General features: G+C 42.7%; 1 protein-coding gene across 1 annotated transcript in view; it reads right to left on the bottom strand.

Moving 5' to 3' along the window:
* Positions 1-17,342, bottom strand: part of Megf10 (multiple EGF like domains 10) — a 111,071-nt gene that overhangs the window by 8,146 nt on the left and 85,583 nt on the right. Inside the window, exons 16-23 of the mRNA XM_051163214.1 lie at positions 15,521-15,649; positions 12,915-13,043; positions 11,062-11,298; positions 9,898-10,025; positions 8,793-8,916; positions 3,398-3,442; positions 2,426-2,632; positions 1,188-1,374 (exon numbers count right to left, since the gene is read on the bottom strand). Of these exons, the coding sequence (XP_051019171.1) occupies positions 1,188-1,374; positions 2,426-2,632; positions 3,398-3,442; positions 8,793-8,916; positions 9,898-10,025; positions 11,062-11,298; positions 12,915-13,043; positions 15,521-15,649 (1,186 nt within the window). The remainder of the gene's footprint in view (positions 1-1,187; positions 1,375-2,425; positions 2,633-3,397; positions 3,443-8,792; positions 8,917-9,897; positions 10,026-11,061; positions 11,299-12,914; positions 13,044-15,520; positions 15,650-17,342) is intronic.

Here is a 17,342-nt window from a genome sequence, read left to right as displayed (position 1 = left end):
GGACATATATTTTTCCATTAACAATCCAAACACTACAAAACATAGAATACACAACTCAATGAAAACACAAACTAAAAAGAAATGAGTGCATGTCACGTTAGCAATGCAAAAGGCCAGCTTAAGCATAGTTTCTAAGTCAACAGTTAATAAGGAAAGTGCCCTTTTCCCAAATACGCACAAAAATATTTCAGTCACTTCTAAGGAAAAATTAAGGAAAATGTTTCTCTAAGTCTATATTACAGCATGTATTACTACTGGTTTCTCTAACCCAAGCATCTTACACGTAAAATGTACACCCTTTGCCACTCATCAGACATTTGCTCAATCGAAAATGAAACGACTGCATCTTTGTATTTACGAATAACTGATACATTATGAATCGCAAGTGGTGAAGGTGCATGGTGGAGACGGCAATTAGAATGACGTCATGAGTCTAACATGATGGAGACGGCAATTAGAATGATGTCATGAGTCTAGCATGGGCCGAAGGTCAAACAGAAATGCCACACTTATGTATTGATTCCTGCAATACTTATGCTATATCTAAAATAATTCTAACTGTACATTTCTCATTCTAAAAACAAACATAAAGTTTTTTTATTCAGATTTGCTCCCATTGCTGGTGCTTATTCAAAGTTCATCCAGTCGTACCCTTGACAGAATGCTTCCTCCAATGTTCATACACTCTCTATAATCTTGAGTCCATATGGGAAAAAATACACAAGAAGGACTCAGGAATATATTCCTTGTCCCCTACACTTTCCACTCTCATTGTGTAAATGTGTGGTAACCTGCACAATTTCAGCAGTGGCTCTGTGATGCTAAGGACAACAAGTAGATTTTAATTTTCCAGGTGACAATTACAGCATCCCCTTCAGTGCATATCTCTGAAAGGTTCCACCAAATTCACCCCATCAACATCATAAAACAAGTCATTGGTGCAGTTTCTAACCTAACAGCAGTGAGAAATGGTGAAGCTCTCTCCTTTTAAACCACGTGTTCACAACACACTTCGACGGGTATCAACCTCAGTTTGGAGCATTTTCGTATGTGTCCAATAACTGCTCATTGGAATAATTTCCAGTCATCTGCAGTGCCAACTGGAGATGAGCTGAAGGCTTGGGAAGAGTTCCAGTGGTCACCTTTCATGTCATTCACTGCTGCTGCTGTTGCTGCTGCTACTACTGCTGCTGCTACTGCTGCTGCTGCTGCCACCACCACCGCCATCCTCTGTCTTGGGGGAGGATGAACTGTCCCTGACTGGCAGCAGGTCATAATGGCACGGGATGTGACTGTTCTTTGGAAGGTCATATGGGTCTTGGGTGAGGTGCCCATTGTTGCTGAATACTCCTTGCACAACACTCACTGTGGGTTCTGTAATAACCGGAAACAAAAAGTTTATCAGAGATAATGATATTTCTTACACATATCAAACACAAAATAAGTACTTTTTATATTGTAAGTATATATAATATCCTATATTATAAAATATAGGTAAATAATTTTTAAAATGTTCTTTTTAATCTTACAGGCAATAGAACTCTACAGTTGTTGAACAAACTGGCACTCAGCAATGGTGTTCAGAGGAAAAGATGGAGAAATCAATGGAATAACCAGAGATTATGGATATGAATCATTGTCTTAAAACTCCTTGAGCATAACCTAGCCCAAGTCCGTGACGCTACAGGAGAACATGTTCTTAGAGGTTACCTCAATTTATGGAAATACTAAACACTTTCAAAACTTTGGCCTCAAACACTGATCTGAGTTCTCATATTACTGTGATTGGGGTATGCTATTACTGAACATAAAGAAATAAATACGTTCACTATACTTTCTCCATAAACAAGATATTTTCATACTATATATATGGAAAAAGTCTAAAATATATAGACCTACTTATATAGATCTATTGTCTAGTCAACATTGGCTGCAGTATGTTTTTTTTTCCCTAAATGGGATCCACAGATGGAATTTAAAATAAATATAATTTTTATATTTAATTCCTCCTAATTTATATCAGACTCATATATATGTATATATATATATGACATATTAAACAAATTAAAAATAAACTGTCCCAATTCTGCTACAAAGCATTATGTTAACATGGTGAACACAGCCAGGAAATGGGGCCACCTGTTTGGTCCACTTGAGCCATTAGTTTTGTCTCATCTGCTGTATTAACTAATATGATACATATGCTCCCCCATATATGTGCTAAGATATTTCTCGTGGTTAAACAACAAAAAATGATGGCCATGTGGAAGATAAGAAAAAATATTTTAAATTTTCTGAATGTTGCTTTCCTGAAAACTTAATTTCACATCAACTAATATGATCTCTGTCAAAACACAATGGCCTACTTAGAGCTGCTTTGAACGCAGTCTTGTGTCAAGGCTCTCTCTGTGCACAGAGAACTCACCGACTTCGTAGACATTCCTGTTGGCTGAAGTCGAGTTATTGATCTCTGCATACGGGGAGTCTCTTCGTGCTGGTGACTTCATCTCCACATAGCCACACTCAGAGCTCTTAGGCAGGAGTGCAGGTGGGTCTTTAATTGTGGCGTATGGGTTTTCAGAGCTGCTTAGGGAGCAGTTACTGGAATTATATTCAGAGCTCTTTCCCAGATCTGAGAAGAGAAATGGAAGGAAAGGAATAAGTGCAGTTGCGTGGGCAACATCATTTCTTGGTGGTAATTTCCTTGGGCAGATTACTTCGTTTTCTTTATGGGTAGATTTCTATAATGGTATTTTCTGAAAATAATGTGTGTGCTTTCCATTTATTTTTGAAGACAATTTGCTATAAAATTGTCCATCTACAAAGTAATTTTAGCTTCCCTCTAAGGGGATTACCAAGAAAAATGCCATGGGTCTGATTTCATTTTGATGATCACATTCAAATACACTTAATTCTATTCTGATACTATAAGAAAACTTACTAATTAAAGTCTTTAAATCAATAAACCAGGAGTTGATGGTCCTATAAACACAGGACAGTTCTATTATCACAGATAAAGAGGCATTTGCACTATGGAAACTCTCTGTAACACTTCAGTACTGGATACTTTATTGCTCAAAGTCATTGTGAAGGGCGGTGTTAGTCACCTGATGGCCATACTGACCCTTCTTATTTCCAGCTATTTCCCACTTCATATTCCTCTTTCCCTGACACTGTTTAGTTTAAAGAAAATGTGAGTATTCCCTCAGAAAACTGGAACCTTTGCCCTCAAAACAGATCCGCCAATAGTTACTCTCCCCATGTCTGTCAAACATGTTTGTGTCTCACTATAGAGACTTATCACACTGAGAATTCTAGATCATCTTCATAATTCCATTTTTGTTCATTCTGAAAATTATTTCAGTCTCTGAGATCCGTCCTCAAATATTTACTGTACCTTTTAAGGACTTTCCCATATAATTTCTGTCAAGTCCGAAAGCACCTGTGATAAAGAAGGGAAAAGCAAGCCATGAGAACTGAACAGGAAAGGAAACAGGCCTGCATCTCAAATCACAGTAGATGACTGCCGTGCAACGAGCTCTGCTCTCAAATGTGTGTACCACATCAGTCATGCCAGGGGCTGGACCCAAGTGTGCAGTGTGCACAGACCTACCCATCTCACCATTCACCTGCATTGCAAAAGGCTGGCAAACTCAGGTAGGAACAAACAGATGAGCAGAGAGGAACCTGCAACCTTGAACCACGGCAAGAACATACATGGCCAGGATGAGAGCTGAGAGTTGGTCACTTTCTAGCAGCTCTTTCAAGGGTCTGAAGGCTTTCACACGGTTTTCTCAGTAACTAGTATTCGGTCATAGGATCATCTCCACTACAAGTGTGTTGACTCAACACTTCATAAGCCAATGCTGTATCTTGACCATTTTTATTAATTTTTTACTTGAAAAAATTTTGACTTTTCCTATATAGGGGCAGGGACATTTGTAGATGAGTCTATCTAGATGAAGCAAGTAGTTGTTTTGTTTTCAAATAACTGAACTTCAAGGAAGTGGGTGTTGGTTTGGAATTAATAGCCCTGCTAACACTGGGAAAGATGAAGTCTGTTGGCAGTGAGAAGATGCAAACACCTTTGTAGAGCATCAGACTGTAATCACCAATCCATAGCACTCACATTACTGAGAAGGCAAGAAATCCCTCTCCTTTGTGCTTTGTGCCAGCACGTGCAAATGCTACATTGCAATACTGATGCTGAACAGGAAACAAGGACCCAACTGGAGCCATCAGGATAAAGAAGAGAAGGCAGGACACAGGAGCCAAGAACTGAGCTTCATCACTCCCTAGGTGCATAACTTTGGGGGGAGGGTGCTTAGCTCAGAATGTCAGTTTTCTCTTCTCTAAAATGGGGACTCTGCATTCCAGCCTTACACAGCTGTTCTCACCACTAAAAAGGCCTGCAGACTCTAAAGCACCATGTAAATGAATGGGATTTCCTTACTGCAATATTTAAGTTGTCATAACAGCAGCAGCACCAAGACTTCTGTCAGTACTGCAGGGCATTGTTTGTCATCCTTCAACACAATATTAATGGCTTAGTTAATGATATGTGATGAACAATTCTGAGACAGAGTATTTGGGAGTGTTACCCCAACCCTGTGATGTTATCTTGTAGTGCCCTTAGGTTCAGGTGTAGATGGTGATGTCTTATAGGAATCTTTGGGGATAAAGAAGAGGGACTCTCATAAGGAAAGAGGCTTCATATCAATCATTGTCAGGCAAGAAATATTTTCTTCTCTGAAGCACACATTCTTGGATCTCGGTTGCCAAGAGTCTATCTCAAAATTGTCGGCAAAGGCTCAGGATTCTATAGAGCAGCGGTGCTCAACCTGTGGGTCACGACCTCCTTCACAGGGGTCACCTAAGACCATCTTCATACCAGATATTTCCATTATGATTAATAACAGTAGCAAATTTAGTTATGAAGTAGCAATAAAAACAATTTTATGGCTGGGAGTCATCACAACATGAGGAACTGTATTAAAGGGTCACAGCATTAGGAAGGTTGAGAGTGACTGACATACAGTGACAGGATAAAAAACTTGTAATAGAAAAACAAAGAGAAGCCTAACCTTGGCCTTTAGCCCTTGGATGGCAACTGCGAAGATTTTGCAACATTCTGCCCACTAAGAATTTTTTGCTTTCCTAGAGGCTCAGCATAGAAGCTCCATCAGACAGACCAGCAAGATGAGTTATGTAAGGCTAGGGACATCAGCTCACCTTTTGAGGGCATAGAAATAAGCAAGAGCACAGCCATCTGGGCAGTCAATCATGTCTACAGGACGAGGCCCCTGAACCCTGGCAAGCTTCACAAGTTGGCAATACTGAATGGTATATGCCATGCAAGGAAAAGTCAGAAGTAACTAAAACTGAGTGGGTGGGGAAAGGCCCTCGTCGCATCGTGCTCTGACCATACTTGAACTCTTCCTTGATAGATTTTAATTCATAGCCCCTTGCTAATACTCTAAAACCATAGCCACAGGGGCACTCAGTAAGTTCAGGGAGTCATTCTTGAAATTATTGACCTGTGAGCTTGCAATTGGTGTCTAAAGCAAAGGACCTTACATACTTGGTGGAAAAACATCATGCATGGGGAAGGTATACTGCCGCTGAGAACCACTTTACTATAGGGCTGTGACTACATTACTCTACAAACTTCTCCTGGTCATGTCTAAACTAGTTTTCTTAAATGCCTTTCTGGGTCTAGATTCAATATCTATCCTTTTCCCAGAGAGTGGAAAGAAAGTCAGAGTGGTTAGATCAAAATTAGGAGGCACATTTGGCTGTAAGACCAAGTGACCGGGTTCTCACCTGTCATTGGAGGCGACAGGAGCTGTTTTGGTAAAAGAGTAGGTGGACTCAGCTCCCTCACAACTCCTGTTTGTACAAATCCCCAGAGAAGGGGCTTTCAAATGCTGTTTAATCTGATTCCCACAATAAGCCAGTACATGCTTACCACTTCCATTTTAAAATGAATAAATAAAGCCAAGAAGGTACTTTCCAGGCCACTACAACAACAAAGAACCAATCCTTGGGCATTTTGTGTCAAGTACAGGGCTCTTTTGGACATCACGAAAACAGCTATTCCAAGAGGCTGGAGGGATGCCTCAGTCAGTAAGAGCACTTGGCTGCTCTTCCAGGGAACCCAAGTTCACCCACTGGCCTACACTTTACACTGCCCAACTTCAGTTCTACAGTACCTGGCACCCTTTTATGGTCTTTGGGAGCACACACTTGTGGCCTCCACCCCCCCCCCCATGCACATATGTGTGCACACAAATCAAAACAAACAGAATCAATCATTCCATTGTTTTTTAAATCCCCCATGTTTTATTACCCATATTGTGTCTTTGTGTTTTAAAGAAAAAAAAATACTTTTTTCCCCCACCTGTGTAAATGCTTAATTGCTCTTAGGAAGAAACAAATCAAGAAATCCCTGAGCAGCTCATGAAGAATCTATAGCAGTAACTCTTGGGTCTCTCTGGGACAGAAAACAAAGATGTTTATGCGCCCAATGCCATGATTGTTTTGCATTTCAAAATCAGGACAAATTATAGTAGGTTAAAACAAAACAAGATTTATTTCCTCTTTAGTAGTAACTATCAATTCATATACTTCTTTGGGCTATATTGTAATTTACACCTGAATTGTAAATCTAACACATAATCTTACTGTTTACGAAGTAAAAGCCCTACTTTTACCCTAACTATACCTAACTTCTTCCCTAACTATAACTATTGGTATAGAGTACAATTAAAAGTTAGAAGTTTTTACTCCTGTTCTACTGGAACATTGGTATAACAAGAGGCCTCCAGAGCCCATAGAGACTTCCTCCTGCATCTTGGGAAATTTCCCTTGCATGGAGTCTACAATAGTGGAGGAGGCTGTCATACAACCCACTTCGAGACTCAATTTTACCCCCTTCCCTTTTATCTGCTTTGGACGTTGACCTCTGTATTTTCCAGTTTGTGGATCTTTAGAATAAGATTCATGAGTGAGTTAACCCAGTTCAGCTGACAGATTTTGCAAGGAAAATAAAGTTGATTTAAATTTAGTATTTGTCCCATGTAACAACTGTGTTCTCATAACTAAGGCATTTCATTGAGCCTCCTGGTAACTCCAACATTAAACAAATGCATGTGAAATATTGTTCTGGTTAGCTTTAAATGTCAGTTTGACACAGCCTAGAGTCATCACAGAGTAAGGGCTCCATTGAGGAATTGCCCAGATCAGACTGGCCTATGGGCATGTCTTGGGGGTTGTATAGATTAATAATTTGATGCAGGAGGGACCAGCCTACTGTGGGTATCACCATTCCTAGGCAGGTAGCCCTAAGCTGTATAAGAAAGCTAGTGGGGAGAGGGAGAGAGAAAGGGAAAAGGAAGGAAAGAGTGGGGAAGGGGGGGGGCGGAGAAAGATGCTGGGGTAGCATCCCTCTGTGGTTTCTGTCTCAGATTTCTACCCTAACTTCCATAATGGACTGTGACCTAGAATTGTAAGATGAAAAAAACCCTTCTCTCTCCCAAGATGCTCACGGCTAAACGCTTTTATCACAGCAGCAGAATGAATCTAATACAGAGGCAGTACACACTGCACCCTGTGCTCACTGGTACCCACAATCCCTGATACAGCGCTCCTCAAAGTTAGAACAATTTCCATAGTAAAGCAGCATTACCCGCTGGTCATTCCTATTCTCTTTCAAGCATGCTGGGCGTTCCCCCTATACAGTATGAGCTCCACGACTGACTGACTGCCAAGCACATAGAATTGGCCTATTTGCTGCTACTAAGCCAGACAGAAAATAAAGCTGTGAGACAGCACTATTCTTACAAAAGTCTGTAGGGCTCGGGTGGTGGAATGCAGTTTTATAAAATAATCTCAGTGATATGAATGAGATAATCATTGCAAATTAGCTAGCTATTTAAAATTTTCCTAGTTTTTAATCTGCAATACGCTAAATCTCAAACAGACACAGTCTACATCGGCAGGGGCCCTTTTGGGATCTTCAATAATATTGATGAATATAAATCGATCCCAACTTCCATAAGCTTGAGGACCACTAATCTCATGACTGCTTCCTCACTTGAAAAGGGGGAGAGGCATTGAGCATGGCATTTGGTGTTAAGAAGAGACAAAGACGATCCCACATCATGTCAAAAGCTGACAGGGTTCAAAGGTCAGTTCTAAGGGTTTTTGCTTTGTGGGAGCTACTCCAGCTCTTTCTGGCTCATTTGTTCAACCGTCGCATGGTGCTGAGGGCTACCTAGCAGAGTACTGGTGGGAACTGAATTAACGTGGGTGAAGCTACCCGTGGGCAAAGACGCTTGCCGGTTCATTCTGGAACTAAGTAATACCTCATCAAGTGTCTGTTAAGCAAAGAAGACATTAAAGCTGGCAGGAACACCCCTATTAGAGGTGTTAAACTTAGTTCATTATTTGGGTCCTGCGCCTGCTTCTGGTGGATGGTTGTAGTGCACACAGCAGAATGGATATTTAGATTGACAAGTATGTGTGTGTGTGTGCGTGTGCGTGTGTGTGTGTGCGTGTGTGTGTATGCACGCGCGCGCGTATGTGTGGTTGTAGTGCACACAGCAGAATGGATATTTAGATTGACAAGTATGTGCGTGTGTACGTGTGTGCATGTGCATGTGTGTGCAAGCGTGTGTGTGCGTGCACGTGTGTGTATGTGTGTGGTTGTAGTGCACACAGTAGAACGGATATTTAGATTGACAAGTGTGTGTGTATGCACGTGTGTGTGCATGTGTACTTGTGGGCCTCACCCAGTTCATTGAGGTAGCCGCCCTGCTTCCAGTCAGCTGGCAACGTCCCGGTGCAGTCCACCAATGCGCCTCTCTTCCCTGGATTCACATTTTTAAGATTCACAAAGAGTTGATTGTTTTTTGACTATGGGAAAAAAACGTAAAAAGAAGATTTAAGAAGAGAACACATGGCAGCAGGGGAGGGGGGAGCAAGTTCAGAGTTCAAGGCGAGGCCCTCCCCTGGAGTGAGGCTGAGAACGAGGTGAGGCAGCCCTTTCCTGGCAGGCAGAGGGCATGTCCCTCGGTCCAGATCTTCTGCCATGACCAAGAGGTCTTCATTTCATGCTTTTCAGGTTATTAATGGAGAATTTTAATTTCAAAGAAAAGAATTGTGGGTGTAGGTTCTATCAAAGTCTCCACCATGCTGAGTCCCCAGGGTCTTGGCCATTCTGGTAGGCATAAACATGAGAGCCTGTACGAGACTTGGTGCCATGATTGACCATGGCATTTGGGCAACATGAAGCACTGTTTAACTCTGAGATGGCACTGTGAAGACCCAGCAGTGTCAACCTAATACAGCGGATTAAATGAATGAACTTGATGCTTTCTCTCTCTTTTGTTCTGTTCCTTCTTTCCCTAATAGAAATATGGACAGTGGTGATCCAGACAAAGGAAACTGGGGACAGAGGAGGGTATAGGGGGAAGGTACGTTTAGAACTCAGAGCATCCTGGGGAGGACACAGAAGTACGGGTATTCAGAGATAATAAATGTGGCAATTTCACAATAGGTCTTTATGTTTACTGACATCATCACGAGATACCATTTTTAATCCCCTATAAAATTAAGTACGTTTCCCCAGATGGAACAGAAACAGTGTGGATTGTTGACAGGGAGGCTTTGACATGCAACAGCAGCTGTGGAACAGACTGGAAGTCATTGTGACTGAGCCCTTGGTGAGCCCTCTGAAGATGCTCAGACATACTCAGAGGACAGCTTAGGAGGAATTAAGTGGGCAAGATGCAGGAAGTATCTAGAGCAGCAGTGGCGAGCCCCAGACCTCATGAACGTGTGCACCTTGCCTGTCTCCCTTCCCTACTTCGCGACCCTTGAGGCATTTTCTCTCACCTTGGCGATGGTCATCCTGTCTCTGTTGTTGACGTGAGGGGACGTAGCACACTGGCTAAGCGTGTGGTAACTGGGATTGGTGAAGTAGTGGCTGTTGGCATTCCCATCATTGCTGTGAGGCAGGGTTTCTGCAAAAAGGGAGAAAGTGGTTAAATCAAAATGATAGTACGGGTGCTTTCCTCTCCAACCTAGCCTACTCTTTAAAGCCCATAGAGGAGCAGGTGCCGACTACTGCCTCCTTGGACGTTGTGAATGCCTCCACAGAAGACGGCTCTTAGCTATGGGACCTGTAAGAACAAAGAAAATCTTATAGTGGGAGACGAGGTCCACTTATGTCACGGGCCTAGGAGAGGGGAATAGGATGAAAGAGGGAGGGAGGGGGAACAGGAAGATACAAGTGAGGGGATAACAATTGAGATGTAATCTGAATAAATTACTTACATACAACTTTTAAAAAAGAGAACAGAGATAGAATCATTTGAAACGTACCAATCTGCTTCTTTAAAAGCACTTGATTTCTTGGCCCAATAAATCTGCCCTGAAAACACACTCTTATGTAAACTGCCTATTTTGCATATTCTCCCAGAATCATATTTATAAGCCTATAGGCAGAGTACTTCAGTAATTGCTCAAGACTGAGTAAGAGTTTCAGTTTCTTTAGTTTAAGAGTTTACTCCTTTTGATGGTTGAATGTGTGTGTTACCGTCATCATTATCCCGCCCCCCACCCCCTGCCCCCCCGAAGCCACTGGGGACTTGTGACAGGAAAATTCAAAGGGTTTTCATAATGGACTGCTTTGACTCTTTCTAATACCTAAGACTGTATAACTTGGGTCTCTCTAGCTACTGACACACGCAGGCGCGGGGATGGAGAATGCCGGCTGAAACACACACACACACACACACACACACACACACACACACACACCTTTTTCAAAAGCTTCTGAAAAAAAAAAAAACGACAGTGATGATTTTACAACTGCTGAGACGTAGATATCTCTAGGCATGTATACCTCATCTAAATGTGCGGTCACATCAAGGAAAACTGCCAGACACAGTGGACACACAGCCAAACCCCAAACCCCAAAAGAAGCTGGTGAGCCCTAACTCTACAAGGAGGAGCTTGACTCCCCCACACCATAGCCTCCCCTCGCAGCAGCCCTACCTGCAATGGTGTAATCAGCATTGATGACCCTCATGGCAGGGGTGTAGGTCACTGCTGGCATGCTTGATTCCTTCCTCTTCTGCTTGTGTCTGTAGATGATGAACAGCGCCAGCAGGAAGAGCACAGCCAGGACGAGGATGATGATGCCTGCGATGGCTCCGATCTGATAGGAATCAGCAGGAAGGGCGGTGCTGGTCCGGCTCAAGCTGTTCAGATTGCCCACCGTGATGACACCAGCTAGGGGAGGGTGGGAACAGACGGAGTGTGCATGACTGTGAGGCAGATAAAGGGTCGATCTCTATTAAAAACAAAACCCCAAAACACTCCCGCTGGCATAATGCCTGGGTGTTCTCAGTCCATGAAACACTAATTTGGGAAAAACCAGACACTCTCTGCTTTCAAATGCGGTTGGTCCCACCATTGCCTGTTCTAAGCCCCCTGGGAGACAGTGTGTGAACCCTGAGATTCAGGCATAGGATTGAGAGCTACTCATGTATTTCAAATTAAACACAGGCCGACAATTAAGCTTCGATAACAACGTAACCTAATTTTTGTTTTGCTTTATGTATCATCTAATCCTGATCTTACATAGGAATAATTCCTAAATGCCCAGCCGTCTAACGTACTTTCACTTTTCCTTAGTACATTTAGGAGTGATTTGCATTCTATACAAGCACAGCTCCAATATAAACCTAGTCCAATGAGCCTCTAACTGCTAGACATACTATCCTATGAAAAACTGTTTTCAATAGCAGAAAATTTTCTCTTGACAGTTCCTGGTAATAACACCTTTACCTTTACTCATCAAAGCCAAAATCTCGGGTGGAAGTCCTGCACAGGACCACCAGGAGAACATTCTCAGAGAACCCTCTGCCCTGGAGAGTCACAACTGTCCAAGTGTTTTCATGGAAAATATATTTGACAAATAATCCCAGATGATTACAATACACACCCCAGTCAAAACAGCATAAACATGCATTTCTTTAAAAGTTAAATACATGCCTGCTTTACAATTCAATCACTCTCTTCCAGAGTGCTTAACCCAAAATAAACAGAAGCGCAGGCCATATGGAGACTGGCATTCATTATTGACACAGCCTTAGCAGTGATAGCCAAACACTGAAAATCCATCCAGATTATGGCATATCTATGGTATGTCCACAGACTATGGTATATCTATGGTATGTCCACAGACTATGGTATATCTATGGTATGTCCACAGACTATGGTATGTCCACAGACTATGGTATATCTATGGTATGTCCACAGACTATGGTATATCTATGGTATGTCCACAGACTATGGTATATCTATTCAATGGGTTACTACACAGCAGCAAAAGAACTGTACTATTTATTTGTTTTAAAACATTCTGTAATTTCAAAATATTTATGGTAACTAAACAAAACCAGGCATAAAAAGATTACAATGTGATTCTTTTCCCACAAAATTCTAGAAAAGAATGCAAGCAGTTGTGGGAAGATCCGTGGTGGTGGCCTGCGGTGTAGGGGAGAGGTAGCAGAGAAGGGCGTGAGAAAACAGATAAGAGTGATGAATAGCATCTTTCTTGTGGATTTCAGAAAATTGTGTAAGGTAAATGTGTGTGGTTTTATATGGCAGTTATGCCTAAATAAATCTCAAAAAAAAAAAAAAAAAAAAAAAAGTCCATGGACTTTCAGAATGAGAAAAGCATGGTGTCAAAGCTGTGACATTCTGATCACTAGTTATGTGACCTTAGGGACACTGTCTAACTTCCTTAGCCCTTAGATGGTTTCTTTATTTATTAGAGGCAGCAAAAATACAGCATCCATCCAGCAAACCGCATAAACAGCCACCTGGGCCATTTACGTTACCTTGATCACATCGAGCCCCTTTCCATCCCGGGCTACAGTAGCAGGTGCCGGTGATGTGGTCACAGGTGGAGTTGTTCAGACAGTCACAAATCTGGCGACAGCCATAGCCATATGTTCCTGCAGGGCATTCTGGGGAGGAAACGAAGCCACTGTATTTCCCAAGGCTCTCATCTGTACGCTCTGCATACCAGGGATTGAGCCCTACCCATGGGTTCCTGTTTCGACAGACTCCTGCCACCCGAGGTATGCAAAGGTGGGCGGTGGTCCCTGAGCCATGGTAGGGTTCACAGGCCGGCTTCTCAGGACTGAGCCAGTCAATATATGGCTCGGCTCCTGACACATTTGCCTTTGAACACCCACTGCTCTGAGGCATGTGTAGATGGTCTGTGGGACTCTCGTGGAACAAATGAAAAAATGAAAAGCAAATTGATGTGACACCCACAACCAAATCTCTGGGTCAGCGAGAACTGCGCCAAACAGCGTAAACTAGAGATAACGCCTTCAGAACACACATATGTAGGCTCTGGGATTCCTGCTAAAGACGTTGTCACTTGGATTTGCCAGAATTAGCAGCAATTTGTGTTATTTTCTAGGTAAGTTTCATTTGAGATAGAATGATTCAGGTACAGTTTTCTCACGTTGAAATCTCAGAGTCTAACGATAATCTGTAATTTAAAAGAACCATGGGTGGCATAAATCTGAGCATCTTCAACACAGATGTTGTTTGCAAAGTGAACAGCAGGGGGCGATGTGCTGTCGCTATCAGAGTCCAGCAAACTGGATTCTTGTTTATAAGGAGCACTGGGTTAGGGCTTCAAAAACAGGGGCACTTTAATCTCATGTTCAGAGCAATCGCGGAAGCACTTAAGAGGTTTTTCTTAACAAGACCATAGCTGGTTGCCTGGCAGTTGAATGCAAGCCAGTTTAGAGCCCGTGCTGATCTCTAGGCCTGTGTTTGGCAGGCATAGATAGTATTAAGCACAGAGAGACTGCTACTCATGCGACTCAAGGACTCTCTCTGCATCTGTTTTATGAGTGCCTGGAACAGCAACGTAAAACTAACATTGTGCTGGCTTTGTCCTGGACCGGCCCTTGCTGCGTGTGCAGGAGGAAGAGACTGCACAAACATACCATGTATTAGCAGTTAAGCCTAAGACCTCTGAGCTGCACAGGGCCTGTGGATTGTAACAGAGAGAGGAATACCGATTCTGCCCACCTTTGCAGCCTATACTATCTCTATACCATGTCATCGCTGGAACCACCTTCCCAAGAACACTCTATGTGGTCAGTGGTGACTGTTCATTCTGTCCTGCCTAGGGGATTTTAGCATCAGAGAGCTTTGGTCGTTATTGTCTCATCTTTAGGACTGAACAAATGCCACAGAGAAAAAGAATAGTACACTCATCGTATATACTCTGTTTAAGGCTAAATGTGAAGGAGAGATAAACCTGTTTTTTTATGATCCCAAGTGTGGGATTGGAACAGTCTTGTGAGAGAACAGGTGAGGCTAATCCACTAGAAGACCGACCACCTCGTGCGGGAGCTTGATTGTTGCCAGCTGAAAAGATCCCGTGAACAGACTCTGGGAGGAGATATATAAATGAGCCCAGAACTGGAAGCAGGGCTTTTTGGAGACTTGGAATAGTTTTGGCTATCCATCGCTGCACTTCAAGACACTCCTAGAGAGAACCGCTCGAAGGAAGGCTTTGGGGCTCTGGCTCCTGCTGAGGTTCTGGGTTCTGGTTACTCTAGATCCCAGCAGAAGAAATCCTGCAGATTGTGCCAGGAGAATCATTCCTCTGAACTGATATCCTTACGGTTTTGTTACTGTGTCCATTAATCCTCATTTCCTATTGTTTTGGTTAGTTGGGTTATAAGTGACGTATGCTCAGTCACTAAGTTGTTAATAAAATATATCGGTTAAGAAAATTGAGCCTACACTAATGCTCCTTCACCTTTTAAGTACATAGCTCTTGGAAATGGAAACTGAAACAACAAACATGGGTAATTCCTACAACACATTCTCCCCGAGAGGGACTAAAACAACATTGTAGAGGTAGTATGTTGTCTTGAGGATTAAGACTCAGGTAAAAATTTGTTAGTGGAAATAGTAAATAAAGGTCATTATTAAAAAGGTAGCAACATTTGCTGGCACTCATCCTCACAGCAGGTCCTGGGGCTGGCTCCCTAACCAGTGCTGTCCTCTGATCTAAGTCATGACTCACTGCTGCCATTAGGGGAGACTGGCCATCTCTGTTCAGCCTCTGAGAGAACCGTGTTCCAAAAATATGAGAGGGAAGGAAAGCCAGGAAAAACATAATGGAAAAGCTGAATTTGCCTTCATTCGCTCATTCTTACAGTCTTGCCCCGTCTCTCCAGAGTGCCAGGTGGAATTCCTAATCAGAAGTTGAAGGAAAAACAGCCAGCAAGGATTCCAGTGGGGGAAGGGGTCTTGAGAAGGGGAAACCAACTGTGCTGGTAATTAACCATCACTCAACTCAAAGAAGATGCAGTTATACTGCCTTAGCGTCTCTGGGCCCTTGAGAAAGGTGATCCAGATGCCCAGTGACATCGTGCCGACCCAATGATGTCATGCCCGTACTCACTCTGCTCACAGTGCAGTCCCATGAACCCTGTGCGGCAGGTACACTGCCCCGAGATGTGGTCACAGTCAGCTCCATTTTGGCACTGGCATATCAGTGCACAGTCCTTGCCATAAAAGCCCAGAGGACATCCTGTGTGAGGAGAAGACAATGCAAGTCGGAAGAGCTACCTATGAGAGATGGGTCTCCTGCCCGGATGCACTTGTGGTCGAACTCGAAGGACTTAGAATGTTGTGCCAGATTAAAGGTATTCCCACTCGGCTGTCATGGGGCTGCTTGGAAGTCTCAAGTCTGGGCTCCTGCAAGGAGAGTGTAATCCACAAACAGGAGGCAGGAGAGTTCCCTAGCTATCAGTGTGACCACCACTGGTGTCTTCCTACAAAACTCCTTGGAGCCCATGAAGGGTGCAGTATTCTCTTTCACTCTTCTCTCGGTTTCTATAATCCTGGATTTGAGTTTCCTGGACTGAAGTGAGTAGTTTGTTTTTAACCTTTAGTACAAAATGACTCAAATTCTTCCACTAGGCCTGTCCACTGTATCCATTATAAATTTAAATCGTATTATCACTATTGCCAAATTTATGTGGTAGAATGGTTAAGGGTAAAACCAACTGTATTTCATAGGGCCTTTGAAAAGTACTTTTAAGTCTTGCACTGCTACTTGGCTTCTAAGGCTTGGACCACCAGAAGCCTGGGACGGAACACACACACAGAGACTCTCTTGGCTTACATGAGTCAGCAGCTGCTCTGCCAGAGTGCTTCAGGCACAATGAAAACTTCAGGATAGGCAGGTTCGTCAGTTGTTTTCAAAAATAGTACACGCCTTTTCTTTTGCCGTTTAAGGAAAGCTCGAATTTTCAGAGGCAGAAATGGCACACAGATCTCAGGTGCCAGCTCACAATGACATCCCCGATATCACATATTTGTTTGACACCCACTCTGCCCCGGATTCTTTTCATTCATTCTGTTGTTTGGTCTTTAGTGGCTTAAAAAATTACAAGGGTGAGTCTTCCTATGCTATAGATAGGCTCCAAGCCCTAAGTGTTCCAAGTCCCACAGCTGGTAAAGGCAGGATGGCAGACAGGGCTATGGTGAGACCAAACTCATGCAAGGTACCACTGTGCCATGCTCTGTCTACCTAAAAGGGGTCCTCTGTTTAAAGTAGCCCCTAATTTTAGAATTATAAATGACCTAAATGTTCTTTTCCCCCTAAGAAATTCAAACATCATTATGGAAGCACAGCCTTTAGAGAATAACTCTCAAATTTGTCCTTGACAATTGTATCTTTCAAATCTAAGTCAATGGCCATCCATACTCCTAGACATTTCCAGAAGTCTCCTTTCACCTATTCCCTATTATACTTACACATTAATATCAAATATGGATTACCTACTTTCTAAAAAATCTTTTTTCCTTAACATGGCTATCCTTTAAAGCTATGTTACTATTGATAATATCCATAATCAATGCCTTCCTGATTTGTCTCCTTCATTCAGCTGGAAGCAGTAGAACATTCTATAACATGCTTGCACATTGCATCTTGTGATGCTAAAGACCACATGGGGGAAAAATAAAGGGCAGTATGAGATATGAGATATGAGAGTGAAAGCTAGAGGAATGGATTTTAAAATAGGAATCTGAGCTGATATTGTCACCAAGGGACAGAAATACAAATTCACAGATCCTGGTGCAGCCACTGAATCAGATGCTGTGGCATGTGGGCCAGGCACTTAGAGATGGGCGAGTCTTATTGGTAGACCTCATTTTCTCTGCAAGCACACAGTAGTAAATCAAGCGGTGAAGTGTGTGTGTGTGTGTGTGTGTGT

This window comes from Acomys russatus, chromosome 20 (assembly GCF_903995435.1).
Source record: "Acomys russatus chromosome 20, mAcoRus1.1, whole genome shotgun sequence".
NCBI classification, from domain to species: domain Eukaryota; kingdom Metazoa; phylum Chordata; class Mammalia; order Rodentia; family Muridae; genus Acomys; species Acomys russatus.
This window is presented reverse-complemented; position numbering and strand designations above follow the sequence as displayed.